The 17,620-nt window shown below is 42.1% G+C and overlaps 1 protein-coding gene across 7 annotated transcripts in view; it reads right to left on the reverse strand.

Annotated features, from left to right (window-relative positions):
- Window positions 1–17,620, reverse strand: part of ARHGEF18 (Rho/Rac guanine nucleotide exchange factor 18) — a 355,668-nt gene that overhangs the window by 132,817 nt on the left and 205,231 nt on the right. For 6 of the 7 annotated variants that reach the window (XM_073599247.1, XM_073599238.1, XM_073599224.1 and 3 more), the window contains exons 10-11: window positions 1,517–1,584; window positions 677–740 (exon numbers count right to left, since the gene is read on the reverse strand). In XM_073599247.1, the coding sequence (XP_073455348.1) occupies window positions 677–740; window positions 1,517–1,584 (132 nt within the window). The remainder of the gene's footprint in view (window positions 1–676; window positions 741–1,516; window positions 1,585–17,620) is intronic. The other variant, XM_073599232.1, reaches the window with a different exon arrangement.

Raw genomic sequence — 17,620 nt, forward strand, 5'->3', positions numbered from 1 at the left:
GCCAAATTATATTATACAAATAAAATGGATATTGATTTATCTGCTGGAGTAAGTCAAAAATATAAATTATGACTTTCCTGTAACCTCCTCATCTCGGAGTGCAGCACAGGACACATGACTTGTATTCATACAGTAGGCAATTTTCTGCCATGTTCTTGATGAAAATAGCAAGACTCTTCAGGGCATAGTCATAAAGCAGTGAACGAGACTTTAATTGCTGTCATTTAAGACACATGCACCAGGAATATTTTCCTGTGTTGAATGTTTGGTGTCAAACTTACCACTTTATGAAAATGCCCTCGTTAGCCCTCGTTCACGTTGGAGCGACTTGTCATGCGATTTGACAGGCCAAGTCGCAGCACAAATCACACCCTATTTGCAGGCAAACGCACTTTTCAAATCGACTTTGCGTTGCTGCATCGTTTTGAAAAATAGTTCCTGCTATTTCAGGAGCAACTTGCATAGACATCTGTGCACGAAGCCACACAGATGTCTTCCAAGTCGTACTGACACGCGGCTTTGAAATCGTGCGGAAAAACCCGCAGTTAATGTGAACGAGGGCTTAACGTGAACACTCTTCTCAAGTGGATTGCATTGATTGTATATCACCCATATAATTTGAAAACATACATTTTTTGATCTACTATTATTATAACACTCATAGAAAGTGAATTACCTTTACCTTGCTGATGAAATGAATATACGTGGGAAGACACTGCAGGCTTGTAAAAACTATCCTTCTGAAAAAAACACAGAATTGTTTTTTTTTTTTTTAATTAATTAAAACAAGATTAATAAAACATTGAACTTAATTGGACTGAATTAGCTAGGCGATCCAAGTGGAAGTTTTGCTCCCTCTCTACCTGCCCACAACCTTCTGGAACATGTCACAGGGGCCCTTCACAAAGCGCAGCGCGGCTCACACATGCACAGAGATGCCAGAGCCGGTGAAGAAACCAGGCCGGGTGAGAACGGTGCTGGATCCCTTGACAGGTAAGTGTGTATTAAAAGTCAGCAGCTACAGTTTTTGTAGCAACAGGCTTGAAATGATCAACTGATGCCACAGTGTGTCAGCAAGCAGGCGAATTAAGTTTGGTGAAGGATAATATATATGAAAATATACTGACTGTACATCAGGAGATGTAGGCAGTAGATCAGTTTCGAAAATAGGTCCACTTTTAATAAGCTACTGACTGTATAAGGGATGGAAAGAATTTTCCTAACAGGAGCTGATCATAAAAGACTATTAGAACATACCACATTGAGCCAAAACAAAAATATACTTGCCAGTGTTCTTTTAGCTAGATGGGGTGTAGCACAGCCTCATGTATTAAGCCAGATGTTCCACTGATCTCTAATTGTATTCTGCCATAAAGGATTTTTTGATTCTTTAAAGATTACTTTCACGGAGAGTGTGCGCTTGCAGCAGATATGCTGCTGAAGACTCAATTAACTTTCTTCACAAAATGTGCTGCCACCAAATACAGACAGAAGAGAATAAGATATAATAAATTACCTTTGACTTGCTACCGGTACATTCAGGAAGTAATGTCTTGCAGTTTTTATGAACATTTACAGCACAGTCTGAAATAGATATTTGGAAAAAACTAATTTATTTTCTTGGCATTTACGCAACAATATTTCTAAAAGGAGAGAATCTATGGATTTAGTACTAGAAAATTATACTGAATATAAACATGTAAACATGCAATGCTGTGACCAAAAAGAAATGTGAGCTAAAGGAAGAATGAGCTTGAACTAAGTAGCAAAGAGACATGCAAGAAATACTGTTATTCTTTGATGAAAATGTATTGTATATAAAAGCCACTTCCCTATAATCGAAAAACCAAAAAAAAGCAGCTTATGAGTGAAGAGTTTGATGTTTCTTGTCATGGATAGCAACCAGTCGAAATCCTTGCTTCATTTTAAACTCTCCAGCAGAAATGACAGTTAGATGCTGGTTGGTTAAAGCAGAACTAAACCCTCCTATCCTCTTTTCAGCCAAGGAAGCTGCCATCTTAGCCTCTGTTTGATCTGAAACTGTTAAAATCACTGGGATTAGTTCTGCTTGATTATGAGCGACGTACGTTTTCTTGCTGGAAATCTCTGCATACCCAAAGTGGAACTAAACCCATCGATTTAACGGTTTCAAAAAACATGCTGGGATTGCTGTCACCTTGGTTGTGCTCTCAAACAAACTGTCAAACCATCACCAAGGAAGTTGAAGATCAAACAGAGTCCCGGCCAGAACTGCCAAAGTAGTTCCTTAATACTACACAGATTGCTTTATGAGATGTGAAGACAGTGACACACAGCTGATTAGTTTCTGCATGCACATTTTTGATTTGTTTCCGGTCCGTTTTTGATGCCTTCCAGCACATTTTTCCCACTCTTTTTTCTTCGCCTTAAAAGCGGAGTTCCACCCAAAAGTGGAAGCTCCACTTATCTGTCTCCTCCTCCCATCCAGTGCCACATTTGGCACCTTTTGGGAGGGAAGTTGGAGAGGGTTGGAGGTCGACCGATATATCGGCCGATTTTTGGCATTTTTTAATTTATCAGCATTGGCCGATTTTGCTGATTAAAAAGGCTGATTTAAAACTTCAGCGCTACTTGCAAATAACTTCTGTAATAAAATTCAATGCAAGTTGCCTGAAGTCTTCCCATGGAGACTTCTCTCTCCAATCTGGGCAGCCTGCCAAGTATGAGAAGCAAAGAGATACAATGTTTCTACTTATCAATGGACTGAACTCTGTGTGTAGGAGTTCCCAGTTTAACCATTTAAAGTGGAGTTCCACCCACTTTTACAACTCTTCAGCATCCCTCACTAAACTGTGCACTGCAAACGAATTGGATACTTTTACATTTTTTTTCTCAGCACCTACTGTATATCTGCTGTATTCATTTTTCACTTCCTCCTCCCTAGCCGTGGCTCATCGCATCATTTCCTGTTTGCAATGTCTTCTGGGAAGGGGCGGCAACTTCCTCTGACACTGTCGTTGCTATGGAAACCTGACCTGAAACCTATTACACTGCTTGTGCTGCACTGAGCATGTGCGAGATCTGCAAGGATGAGATCCAGGAAGAAATACAGTCTGGCTTCAGATGCCCACGGCCTGCTGGAAGTTTATAAAATAACAAACTACTGCTATAAACGAACAAAACAGACCTTAGTTTACAGACTAACTTTACTAGAATACAATAAGCTTGTGTATTATAGGGATATTTTTATTTAAAAAGTATAATTTTGGCCGGAACACCACTTTAAAGACTAAATCTTTTCTGACACTTGTTGCTTACAAGTAAAAATCCTGTATTTTCTGCTAGAAAATCACTTAGAACCCCAAACATTATATATATATATATTTTTTAGCAGAGACCCTAAGGAATAAAATAGCGGTTGTTGCAATATTTTATGTCACACGGTATTTGTGCAGCGGTCTTTCAAATGCATCTTTTGGGAAAAAATACACTTTAATGAATTTTAAAAAAAAACTAAAACAGTAAAGTTAGTCCATTTTTTTTTTTTTTGTCCAAAAGTTTCGATTACCTGTTTTTGTGTATTTAATATTTTAAGATATAGGTTTTTTTTTTAAATCTAAATTATACATACAAGTGAACTGATTGGAGGTTTGTTTTGTTTAATAAATGTTTAAATGCAAGACATTTTCTGTATCACTTATTACTTAAGGCTGCTAACCCACTGGAGCGGGCAGGCGCTGACGGTAAAACGCTGCTAGCCGTCATTACCGTCATTTTAGCGGCGCTATTCGGCCACTAGAGGGGCGCTTATAACCCAGCTAATTTGCCGATGAAGAGGTTAACCACTGCCCGACCGCCTCTCGCAGATATACTGCGGCAGAAGGGCACGTACATTTAATATACCTGTACGTTGCCCTTTAAGAGGCGGCTTGAGGGCGCGTGCGCGCCGGGAGCTCCATGACCGTGATCGCTGGTCCCTTGGACTTGATGTCTGCTGGGATACCCGCAATCGTCTCACGGTGAGGAAGAACGGGAAGGTGCTAATGTAAACAAGCATTTCCCAGTTCTGCCTAATGACACTCTTACTGATCAGCTCTCCCTGTAAATCGGGAGCGGTAATCAGTGTCGTGTCACACACAGCCCCTCCCCCCCAGTTAGAATTACTCCCTAGGACACACTTAACCCCTACAGTACCACCTAGTGGTTAACCCCTTCACTGCCAGACACATTTACACAGTAATCAATGCATTTTTAATCGCACTGATCGCTGTATAAATGTGAATGGTCCCAAAATTGTCAGATGTGTCTGCCATAATGTCGCAGTCATGATAAAAATCGCTGATCGCCGCCATTACTAGTGAAAAAAAAAAATTATCAATAAAAATGCCATAAAACTATCCCCTATTTTGTAGACGCTATAACTTTTGCGCAAGCCAATCAATAAACGCTTATTGCTATTTTTTTTTACCAAAAATATGTAGAAGAATATGTATCGGCCTAAATTGAGGGAAAAAAATGTTTATATATATTTTGGGGATATTTATTATAGCAAAAAGTAAAAAATAATGTGTTTTTTTCAAAATTGTCGCTATTTTTTTGTTTATAGCGCAAAAAATAAAAACCGCAGAGGTGATCAAATACCACCAAAAAAAAGCTCTATTTGTGGGAAAAAAAGGACGTCAATCTTGTTTGGGAGCCACATCGCATAAAGCGACGCAGTGCCGAATCGCAAAAAGTGCTCTGGTCTTTGGCCAGCCAAATGGTCCGGGGCTTAAGTGGTTAAATGCGCCCGTGTAGCACCGCTGTGGAAGCGCTTTGCAGGCGCTTCGGCAGCGGTGCGCATTCATTTCAATGGGCAGGAGTGGTGGAGGAGCGGTATACACTGCTCCAAAGATGCTGCTTGCAGGACTTTTAACATCCTGCCAGCGCATCGCCTCAGTGTGAAAGCACTCGGGCTTTCACACAGACTGCAGGGGAGCCGTTTTGCAGGCACTTTACAGGCGCTAGTTTTAGCCCAAAAGTGCCTGAAAAACGCCCCAGTGTGAAAGGGGTCTAACTGTTATGCCCCGTACACACGGTCGGACATTGATCGGACATTCCAACAACAAAATCCTAGGATTTTTTCCGACGGATGTTGGCTCAAACTTGTCTTGCATACACACGGTCACACAAAGTTGTCGGAAAATCCGATCATTCTGAACGCGGTGACGTAAAACACGTACGTCGGGACTATAAACGGGGCAGTAGCCAATAACTTTCATCTCTTTATTTATTCTGAGCATGCGTGGCACTTTGTGCGTCGGATTTGTGTACACACGATCGGAAATTCCGAAAACGGATTTTGTTGTCGGTAAATTTTATAGCCTGCTCTCAAACTTTGTGTGTCGGAAAATCCGATGGAAAATGTGTGATGGAGCCTACACACGGTCGGAATTTCCGACAACAAGATCCCATCACACATTTTCCGTCGGAAAATCAGACCGTGTGTACAGGGCATTAGATTTTATGAGATGAAGGGGGAAAAAAAAAAAAAAAAACCGGCCTAACATATCGGCCAAAAAAAAAAAAATCGGCATCATATATCGACCATCAGCCGTCGCGATTTCTAAAAATCGGCATCGGCCAGAGGAAAAAAAAAAAACGGTCGACCTCTAGAGCAGGTACCTGTTTTTTGACAGATACCCTTCCCACGTCCGTCAGACCTTGCCGTGGCGAGGTACGTCAGAAGTTTGGCCCCCCCTCCTCACTTTTCCTTCCCCTGTCGCCGGGCCAGTAAGAGAGCGCAGCGCGCTTCGCGTATGAGCAGTAGGGAACCGGCTGTGAAGCCGCATGGCTTCATTGCTGGGTTCCCTTACTACGAATGGTGGCGGCAGCACCCGAAAGCCGACGGGAAAAAAATCGTCTGGGGTGCCCACATCGCTGGATTCCAGGATAAGGTAAGTGTCCTATTCTTAAAACTCAGCAGCTACAGTGTGTGTGGCTGCTGACTTAAAAACTTTTTGTGCAGGTGGCAGAACTCCGCTTTAAGGGCCAGTTCACACCACATGCAGTCCAGTGCCTTTTTTTTCTGCATCAGAAACTCATGATTAGTAGGTTATATGGTTTCCAATGGTATAGTTCACAACAGTGCAGTCAGTTCCAGTAAAAAAAAAAAAAAAAAGTAGAACATGCTGCATTTTTTCTGTACTGAACTGTACCGGAACATGGTAAAACGCATAGAAAATGCATCGGAACACACTTAAAAGGCACCAAAAATGTATTTGAATGCACATGACCCTATTTAAGGTGAAGAAAAAAAAAGGAGGGGAAAAAAATGTGGTGAAAAGCATCAAAAATAGGTCAAAACACGCATGCTTGCACTGGAACTGACCACACTGGTGTGAACTATGCCATTGGAAACCATATATCCTACTATCCATGCATTACTGAAGCAGAAAAAAAATGCACTGGACTGCATGTGGTGTGAACCCCTCCTTAGGATTCCAAAAGATTGCATATCTGCATTGTACTTCAACAACATAACTGACAAGAAACACTACACACTCCATCTGTATTTAGGCTGGACAGACCAGTTCTCTGTGTAGTAAAGGCAGTAGCAATGATGTGCAATAGTGTAACTTTGTTACTGAGAAAATTGCAGACAGAACAGAAAACCACCAGCAGCCAATCTTTACAAGTCTCTGCGCTAGCATCTATGGGGTGCAGATTGTTTGCCTGTTAATGTTTTCCTGGAGTCCCTGCTGCTCTGCACATTGATTGCTAATGTGGTGGAGACATATTGATCCACAGACAAATTGAACCCTGCTGGCTGACCTGTACTTTCATCCGTTACTTACTGAAGATCTAATTATCTGCAAAACAAAGTCCACATTTCCAGTGGCTGTAAAAATACTCCCTCCTACCAATTCAAGGAAGTTTTTACTGCAGAAAAAAAAAAAAAAAACACTTAGCCAAAGAATACATTTAACCTCAGCAATATGTATAACAGTTTATAGAGCTCAAACCAGGGTTATGTAAAAAGAAAAAAAAAAAAACAAAAAAAAAAAAAAAACAAACACACACACAGGTCATAGATGAGACACATGTAAACTTCTTTGCACAGTGTACTGTCACATAAAACTCTATTTACACAGTTCTTATTAAGGCTGAAACAACTAATCTAGGGCTTGACTAATTTGCTTTAAATCTAGCAGCCAGCTAAATAAGTTAGGAACCAGTTATTTAAACTAACAAATCTTACAGCTGGAACATGTAACATTTTCCTGAAGGTGAAATTCTCCTTTAACCCTTTCGCTGCCGGAGCTATTTTAGGCCTGAAGATTACATAAAATCCCCAAACATATATTTTCTGAAGCAGACCCCCTAGAGCAGCCTTTTTCAACCAGGGTGCCCAGGCAAAATTCCTAAAAGCATCCCAAAAATTGTATACAAGCCAGTGGGTGGATGAAGCTTGCCTTTAAATTATACATGGGTTTTCATTGTGCACCATTACAACCTTCTAACTGCCAATCTCCTAATGGCCAATGGTATCATCAGTTGATAAGGAGGATGCCAGTAGCCTATATAGCATCCTTGTTTAACACTCCCTTGCCTCTCTCCATCAACTTTGGGGTCACATTAGCTAGGTGTTGGAGAAAAACTAAGGGAGAAGAGAAACATTGGAATACTAGTCAGTACCAGTTTGCAAAAGTGTATTTGCTTTGGAAGAATAAATCACCTCTAACGTTGGATGTCCTATGTGTAGATGTTGCCGCATTGTGTAAACATATTAGAATAGTTTTTACAGTTTAAAATGGCGTGCCCCAAGACTGTCCATCATTTTGGAGGGTGCCCCAAGACTGTCCATAACTTTGGAGCGTGCCTTTGGAGAGTCAAAACACAACAGCTCAACGGGGGGGAGATCGCTGGACTTTTTCCGTTCAAACTGCTGGGTTGCGCAAAAAACTGTAGCGTGTACCAGGCTTTAGTGACAGCAGGCATCGGTCGCACCAGGCTTTAGTAGAGAGATCATGTGACCAGACTGGATCAACTTCAGACAAAGTAATCCTAGACATCTTTTCTTTCACAGGGTAGTTAGAATGGTCGATTTCAATTTCATTGGGTGATCTGGCCAGTAAGTCTGTTTTTCAAAAGAACAAGCTCTCTTCCAGATGTATCAGTTTACATGGATGAGACAAACCATTTAACACTGGCAGGGGAGATTAGAATAATCAGCTTTATTACTTAGTGGGTCAGCTAGTATTCATGCACAGGTGGTTAACTCTACCTGAGGATGACACTGCCAATACATTAGAGGTGGCTGTTGTTGGTTCTTATGAGGCGCTGACACATCTTCTACATCGGGGTGTCAGGGCTCCATATAGGCTCACAATATCCATGCGTGCAGCCTGCAACGCATGGGTAACAATGACCAAGATGAGTAGCGCTTCTTATGCCGTGTACACACGAGCGGACTTTCCGGCGTACCGGAGTCCGTCGTACAATTCGATCGTGTGTGGGCTCCAGCGGACTTTTTTTTCTCAAAAGTTTGACGGACTTAGATTTGAAACATGTTTCAAATCTATCCGACGGACTCGAGTCCGGTCGAAAAGTCCGCTCGTCTGTATGCTAGTCCGACGGACAAAAACCAACACTAGGGCAGCTATTGGCTACTGGCTATGAACTTCCTTGTTTTAGTCCGGTCGTACGTCATCACGTACGAATCTGTCGGACTTTGGTTGATCGTGTGTAGGCAAGTCCGTTCATTCGGAAAGTCCGTCGTAAAGTCCGCCGGGCAAAGTATGCCGTAAAGTCCGGTCGTGTGTACGCGGCATGAGATTTCTCCTCGCACATCATTTTGGAAGAACCCCAAACTAACGCACTTCTGTGAGTACCCCGATCCAGTCATCTGGACTAAATTTGGTATTAAGACGCTGGAAGACATAGTGGTTGGTGGGAAACTTCTAGAGTTTGACGCCCCGAAAACCAAGTTTAATCTGCCCAACACTCACTTTTGCCGTTTTCTTCACCTTAGACATGCATACAATGCCCAATTTGTTGAGGGAGGACACTTTGGAAAAGGCCCTGTCTACAATATATAAACAATTTTTGGTGAGGGAGGTGATCTCCTTGCAAGATGTAGGGCGGTGTGGGGTGAGGTGTTCCCCCAGATGGACCAGGACGACTTGGATGATATATGGGACATTCATTTTACTAGATTGAATGAGTTCTTCCCAGGAAGAGACCAATTTAAATTCTTGCACCGTATATATCTTACTCCAGCCAGATTGGCTAAGATGTTCTCTACTCAGTCGTCTGGTTGCTGGTGGTGCAGTTCCCTTGCTGCCGATTTCATGCATATCTTTTGGAATTGCTCGAACATCCAAACATTTTGGAGGGGGGTCACAGAATGCATAACAGAAATAACCGCCATTCCTATACAGCCCACGATAGAGGTGTGCCTTTTGGGACTGGTGGACAATCTAGCCCCAAGGAGAATAACTCCTACTCTGCTGACGATCCTAATCTATTACGCTAGGAAAATTATAGTGTTATCTTGGAAAAAGCCCAATCCTCCCTCTGTAACAGCGTGGAAGGGTGTGGTTAATAGAGCTGCACCTTTATATAAGGCTACATACATTAGTAGGGGCATACCGCAGAAATTTGATAAAGTTTGGGGCAGTTGGATAAACAGTGAAACTACGGCAGCGGATTGAGTGGCACCTAATAGCATGTACATGTAGGAGGAGTTAACATGTAGGTAAATTGTCAGACATATCGTAATGAACCATTGACTGTAACTAAAAACAGGTGGCCTTGTTATTACTGTGTTATTTTCATTGAGTGAAGGTCCAGAAGGAGGTGGAGAGAGTCAACGCTGAAGTAATGTAAAAAGTTTATCTTTGTGTATGGCCGGTTGGGTCTTATGTATACTTGTTGTGTTAAAAGCAATAAATAAAACTTAATAAAAAAAAAAAAAAAAGAAGAAGAATCAGCTTTAATTTATCCATGTAAAATAAATAAATAGTTGTAACTGATTATAAAGTGTGAGCTGGAGTTTGGCTTCAATTTGTTAGTGTATTCAAATCTGCTAGTGCAGGGCTTAACAAATCCCAGGCGCCAGGTCGCCATGGCAACTTAAAATTGCGTCCTGGTGCCTGGGCTTTTGTCAACCCATTCCCAGGTGAACAATTCCCATTGCCCGATGACCTGGACATGCAGCTCTGAGCGCTGGGCAGCTGGTTGGATCGGCTAGTTCGGGGGGAGGGGGAGGGGGCGTCTATTGGCATCCTTCCAGAACCCTGAGACATGCATTGGGCATGCTCTGTGAACGCTGTGTCCTTCGGGCACAGCTGATCACAAGTCAAGGTAAAGGGCCAATTACAGTAGCTCTTCACTATGTGATCAGCTGTGTCCAATCACAGCTGATCTCATTGTAAACAGACTTGCCGGTTATCGGCAGTACTTTTCTCACGCTCTGTCACAGCGTGAGAAAAGCAGGTAAACAACAGTTTACAATGATAAAAATGTAATTTGGGTAGTGTTGCATGACCGCACAACTGTCATTCAAAGTGTGATCACGCTGAAAGCTGAAAATTGCCCTGGGCAGGAAGGGGTTGAAAGTGCCCAGTAGGTAAGTGGTTAACATTAAAAAAAAAAAACAGAAAAAAAAAAAAAACGCAGAGCTAAATTCTCTTTTCTTTACATACAGGCACCTCCGTGTATTCTCCGCGTATAAACCTGTGCCATGCATCTGTACACATACATGATACACATCAGGGCTACATAAGAGAAGGGGTTTTGTTGTTGAAAATAAAGCTTTCTTAGTTAAAAAAAACTGGCTCCTAACTTTTTTACATGACTCCTAGATTCAAAGCAAATTTGTCAAGCCCTGTGCTAGTACATTTAACACTACCCCCCCCCCCCCCCCCCCCCGACTGACAATGCTGCTGTCTGCTGTGTCCCCTGTGCTCATTCAACAAGTGGAGGCACTCTAATACAGGAAGTGTGTTACTGGCCAGATCACCAGCTGAAAACAGAGGGGGGGAAAGGCCTTAAAAAGAAAACAAATGCAGCCACCACATCTAATGATTGGTAATCCGCAATATATTACATTTTTGGTTTTGGGTTTAACACGGCTAAAAGCTAGCATCAGCCAAATCATGAAATGTGATTTTTTTAAAAATTTTTTTAATAGCAAAAATAAGATATTCTGACATCCCAAAATGAACAAGTCAAATATCAGTAATAACAAAAAGACTTTGTTACATCCAAAAGAGTATAAAATAATGATCCTGTAAAGTACTATGTTGTGCAACTGGATAAAGAGAAACCAAAACTGGGCTGGGCTCAGGAATGCAAAGTATGCAGTAATTACCTTGCTCCGCAAAATAAATGTTAAGTCATACGGTTTCATAGCCGTTTTGAAAACATCCCACGCCAAAATTTTATAGAGGCACCCTCCTGAACTTGTGTTATAGTGATAGGCTGGATGGATATTTTTACTTGCATACATTCGTTTGTAGTTCTCCACATTCTGTCTACATGTATTTGTTACCTATCCTAGTAATCTTGTTACTGTCACCTATATTTGTTTCAAGGTCACTCAGAGTCATAGTGAGAAAAACAAAAGGATTAGAGGAGAACAATAACAAAAACTTAGATAAAAATTGGACTTTTAGGGTACAATTTGTATATACCAATTGTCTGTTAAAAATTATATTTTAACCCAAGATAGACCCCATGACATAAACCTTTTCGCAGACGACATCATCTTATTCCTAACCTTCCCAACTACATCTCTTCCTCATGCCCATACTATCCTGAATGAGTTTAGCCAGATTTCCTTTTATAAAGTAAAAACTTTACTAAATCGCTCATCCTAGCGTTGAATATTCCACTTCCCCTCCGCTCTCAACTACAAGCAGATTTCCCATATACATGGAGTAATTCAAATATATCATATTTGGGATTGCAACCTACCTGAAAACCTACCTGCAACCTGGGAACTACCTACCCCAACAACAATAAAAAAAAAAGTAATAGAAAACATCCCCGTGATTACGCTCCGAGGGGTGAAGTGAAACCCGTTGCTGCATGGCCTGTCGAGAGCCCAGGCTGAGACTGCCATTAATTCAAATGCCAGTGGGTCTGCATTGATGTGCTGCTTCCTGGGTTTTATCCTTTGCTCAGCAATAGAAAACGATCCATTTGATGTCTTGACAGTGTAGTTGAGAAAACAAGCAACTGTGACAGTTATTAATGGCATGCCTTGGATGTAACTGTTTTAGGAAACCATTTAATCATTGGGTTTAGTTCTGCTTTAACTAATTCAGAACAAAGGGGTTCTGTGCCATGCATCAATTTATTGCCTCAGAACTATTATGCCCCGTACACACGATCGGACTTTCTGACAACAAAACCATGGATTTTTGTTCGAAGGATGTTGGCTCCAACTTGTCTTGCATACACACGGCCACACAAATGTTGGCCAACAATTACGAACATGGGAACGTGGTGACGTACAAGACGTACGACGAGTGTGGCTCCTTCTTGTTGATTCCGAGCATGCGTGAACTTTTGTGTGTCGGACTTGTGTACACACAATCGAAAATTACGACAACAAAGTTTTGTTGGCGGAAAATTTGAGAACCTGCTAGCCAACATTTGTTGGTGGAAAGTCTGACAGCAAATGTTTGATGGAGCATACACATGGTTGGACTTTCAGCCAACAAGCTCACATCCAACATTTGTTGGCGAAAAATCCAATTGTGTGTACGAGGCATTAGAATGTAATATTCTGCCCAACCTACAGGAAAACGTTTGTGACTCAGACTGATTTCAGAATTTAAAATTTAATTCAAAATATTCAAGGTTTGTTGCCAGAATTTCTTCAAAACATGGCTTGTCACTTTTGCCCTGGAGGAGATAATCGGTTCTTGATAGCTGCCCTGTGTATGGATACCGGCAGTCTTTCTGAGTCGTCTGTACCTATTGATACACTGTTATGTTTTTCTCATATGCCTAAGGCTGCTTTCACACTGGGGCAGTAGGGGGCGTCGGCGATAAAACAGCGCTATTTTTCCCGCGGTATTCGGCCGATAGCGGTGCGGTTTTAACCCCCCGCTGGCGGCCGAAAAAGGGTTAAAACCACTCGTATAGCGCGGCTATAGCCGCGGTATTGCCGCGGTATAGCCGCGCTGTCCCATTGATTTCAATGGGCAGGAGCGGTTTAGGAGCGGTGAATACACCGCTCCTTCACCGCTCCAAAGATGCGGCTGACAGGAGATTTTTTCTTCTCCTGCCAGCGCACCGCTTCAGTGTGAAAGCCCTCAGGCTTTCACACTGAACAAACAGCGGAGGCTGTTTTGGGGTGGTTTGCAGGCGGTATTTTTAGCGCAATAACGCCTGCAAACCGCCCCAGTGTGAAAGGGGTCTAATTAAAGATTTAAAAAAAAAAAAAACATAGCTTGTCCTATCCAGTCAAAATTCACCAAGTTTTATTGTTTACTGCTACCTAAGGGATCACATGGTTACTGCAAAAAATGATTTGAGGTACTTCTATTGCAATCTGTATTGACATAGCAGAAATCAAGCAACTATTTTCTAAAATGTAATCCCTTTTTGGAAGCTTGAGTTGTTGTAGACTTTTCTCTGACACTTTATATACTGCCCTTAACCTTTGCAATGCCAGACCAATTTTTCCTTTTTTCACATACAGTGGGGACAGAAAGTATTCAGACCCCCTTAAATTTTTCACTCTTTGTTATATTGCAGTCATTTGCTAAAATCATTTAAGTTCATTTTTTTCCTCATTAATGTACACACAGCACCCCATATTGACAGAAAAACACAGAATTGTTGGCATTTTTGCAGATTATTTAAAAAAGAAAAACTGAAATATCACATGGTCCTAAGTATTCAGACCCTTTGCTCAGTATTTAGTAGAAGCACCCTTTGATCTAATACAGCCATGAGTCTTTTTGGGAAAGATGCAACAAGTTTTTCACACCTTGATTTGGGGATCCTCTGCCATTCCTCCTTGCAGATCCTCTCCAGTTCTGTCAGGTTGGATGGTATACGTTGGTGGACAGCCATTTTTAGGTCTCTCCAGAGATACTCAATTGGGTTTAAGTCAGGGCTCTGGCTGGACCATTCAAGAACAGTCATGGAGTTGTTGTGAAGCCACTCCTTCGTTATTTTAGCTGTATGCTTAGGGTCATTGTCTTGTTGGAAGGTAAACCTTCGGCCCAGTCTGAGGTCCTGAGCACTCTGGAGAAGGTTTTCGTCCAGGATATCCCTGTACTTGGCCGCATTCATATTTCCCTCGATTGCAACCAGTCGTCCTGTCCCTGCAGCTGAAAAACACCTCCACAGCATGATGCTGCCATCATGCTTCACTGTTGGGACTGTATTGGACAGGTGATAAGCAGTGCCTGGTTTTCTCCACACATACCACTTAGAATTAAGGCCAAAAAGTTCTATCTTGGTCTCATCAGACCAAAGAATCTTATTTCTCACCATCTTGGAGTCCTTCAGGTGTTATTTTAGCAAACTCCATGTGGGCTTTCATGTGTCTTGCACTGAAAAGAGGCTTCCGTTGGGCCACTCTGCCACAAAGCCCCAACTGGTGGAGGGCTGCAGTGATGGTTGACTTTCTACAACTTTCTCCCATCTCCCGACTGCATCTCTGGAGCTCAGGCACAGTGATCTTTGGGTTCTTCTTTATCTCTCTCACCAAGGCTCTTCTCCCCCGATAGCTCAGTTTGGCTGGACAGCCAGCTTTAGGAAGGGTTCTGGTCGTCCGAAACGTCTTCCATTTAAGGATTATGGAGGCCACTGTGCTCTTAGGAACCTTAAGTGCAGCAGAATTTTTTTTGTAACCTTGGCCAGATCTGTGCCTTGCCACAATTCTGTCTCTGAGCTCTTCAGGCAGTTCCTTTGACCTCATGATTCTCATTTGCTCTGAAATGCACTGTGAGCTGTAAGGTCTTATATACACAGGTGTGTGGCTTTCCTAATCAAGTCCAATCAGTATAATCAAACACAGCTGGACTCAAATGAAGGTGTAGAACCATCTCAAGGATGATCAGAAGAAATGGACAGCACCCGAGTTAAATATGAGTGTCCCGGCAAGGGTCTGAATATTTAGGACCATGTGATATTTCAGTTTTTCTTTTTTAATAAATCTGCAAAAATGTCAACAATTCTGTGTTTTTCTGTCAATATGGGGTGCTGTGTGTACATTAATGAGGAAAAAATGAACTTAAATGATTTTAGCAAATGGCTGCAATATAACAAAGTGAAAAATTTAAGGGGGTCTGAATACTTTCCATCCCCACTGTATAATGGAAAACTTCAATAAAAAACTATTTTAAAAAAAATGATATTTTAATAATATCCATGAACTTTTTTTGATAAAATATTTGTACAGTATTCATCCAGACTGCCCACTACCACTCAACCATATCCTTATGTATATACTGTATACTAAGGGTGCAACGGATCGTCACCGATCCGTGATCCGAATGGGTCAACCTGTTTGGATCGGCACACCACGCGCTCCACGGAGCGCTCCGCTGCCTTGGCCTTAGGAAAGGCAGCAGCTTCGGCCTAGCTCCGCAGCAGCGGCCATCTTGGTACACCCGGCGGCGGCGGTGGTGAGCTGCGCACTGACGTCATCACCCCACTGGCCGGTGTAACGACATATTGGGCGACCCATTGCAGTTTGCTACGGAAGTGACGTCCCGTCACCGCTATCTTGCTACACCCCACACTCGTCCACAGTAAGGATACACTAAGAATGGGAAAAGCGGACATGTTTTTACACCCACCTGAGTTTTGCATTTTACATGTATTTATAACAGTAAAGTCAGTTTATATAGTGAAATACAGGACTTACAACTCCGTCTAACTACTTAGATCTTGAATTGTAAAAGCAGCATCAGCCCTGCTCATCTCACAGGTTTGCTAATCTGAAAGAAGTTCGCTGCTTTTAAAATTCAACATGAGTGGGAGAGATGTCCATTACAGTGGGGGAGATGACGTGGATATTACAGCAGTGGGGGAGATGAGGTGGATATTACAGCAGTGGGGGAGATGACGTGGATATTACAGCAGTGGGGGAGATGACGTGGATATTACAGCAGTGGGGGAGATGACGTGGATATTACAGCAGTGGGGGGAGATTGTGTATATTACAGCAGTGGGGGAGATTGTGGATTTTACAGTGGGGAGATTTTTTTTTTTGCTAATCTGAAAAATGATCCGATCTGTGACTCTGATCCAAGGAATGATCCAAACCGTGAGTTTTTTTGATCCGTTGCACCCCTACTGTATACGAAAGACTTTAGTTAATGCATAGTCATAAATATTAACTTATTATGTGATGATGGGGAGGTTGTACACATTGTTAAACAGTTTTGTGAACTGGTTCACTGCTTCAGGAGAGAGGTGGGCATATGTCTCACAATGTCCAGATTCCAACATACAGTAAGTTTTAAAACCAATCACTTCTGTCACCTATTGTGTGTATGTGCCCTCCCGGTAGGAGACCCCAGGGGAATATTGGGAGAGAAAGTCACCCACTCTGTATGTCTAACGTATTCAAATGTGATGGTTTGCCTAACAAAGGCGCCAAAAGGGCATCAGGTGATACAATGTGAGATGCAGGAACAGAAGATCGTAATGCACAAAATTATGAAGTCTACCCAAATTGAGCAGATTCTGATGTGCTTTGAGATTTGCCATTTAGTTGCAGGAATCAGTCTATTCCTTACTCCAAAATATGCCAACATAGGGACCATACCCTAGGGCTATGTGTGGGGGGACTGTTGGATTGTCATAGGGACCATTTTGAGGAAACGTTCAATTAGTAAAATATGCCCAAGATCTATGACTTTTAGATGATATGAGTGGTAAAATCCGTCACACCATGGAATGGTCCTCAACATGAGCACATTGGGGAGTTGGGAATAACATGATCCATGCAACCTCAGACTCCTGTTAATGGAAACCATCAACCTGCAGCAAAGCTAAACTATTCAAAGGACCTTCAAACTAACTTCTGGGAGTTTTAGCTGTGAAGATCCTTTGAACAGTATAGCTCTGCTGCAGAATGAGATGCCATAAAAGATACTTTTATAGGGTCGCTTAACCTTAAGCTTTCTTAAACGTGATGCTTTCGTTTTTTTGGGGGTTTCTTTTTACTATGTGATGAATACCTTGCGAAAAATAATGCTTAGAACCTTTGTCACCTGTTAAAGAACAGGGTAAATACTTTCCCGTTGCCTGGACTGTCAAATAGCCCTCCATTTACGAGTTTTCAGAGGTCTGCTGGGAAAATAACATACTCAGATGCGGGATCTCCTCAACTCTTACTGGGTTTCTCCTTCTGACATGTCACTGTTGTATCCTACGGTAATTTGAGGTCAAAAGGGAAGAAGCAGCTATTGCTGTGGGGAAAACAAAACTAAATATAGAAATCCCCAGAATTTTTGGTTCTCCAGTACACTTGGAGGGCGAGAAAAATATATGCTGAATGGAGCAGTGTTTGGCAGCATGGGCACCGGCAAAAGGTCAGTTCTAACATTGCTATTTTACAGGTAACAAAAGTGTGCGTGTGTGTGTGTGTGTGTGTGTATCTTGAAGGTTCCGTGGGCCT

The sequence above is a fragment of the Aquarana catesbeiana genome, linkage group LG01 (genome assembly GCF_042186555.1).
Source record: "Aquarana catesbeiana isolate 2022-GZ linkage group LG01, ASM4218655v1, whole genome shotgun sequence".
NCBI classification, from domain to species: Eukaryota; Metazoa; Chordata; class Amphibia; order Anura; family Ranidae; genus Aquarana; species Aquarana catesbeiana.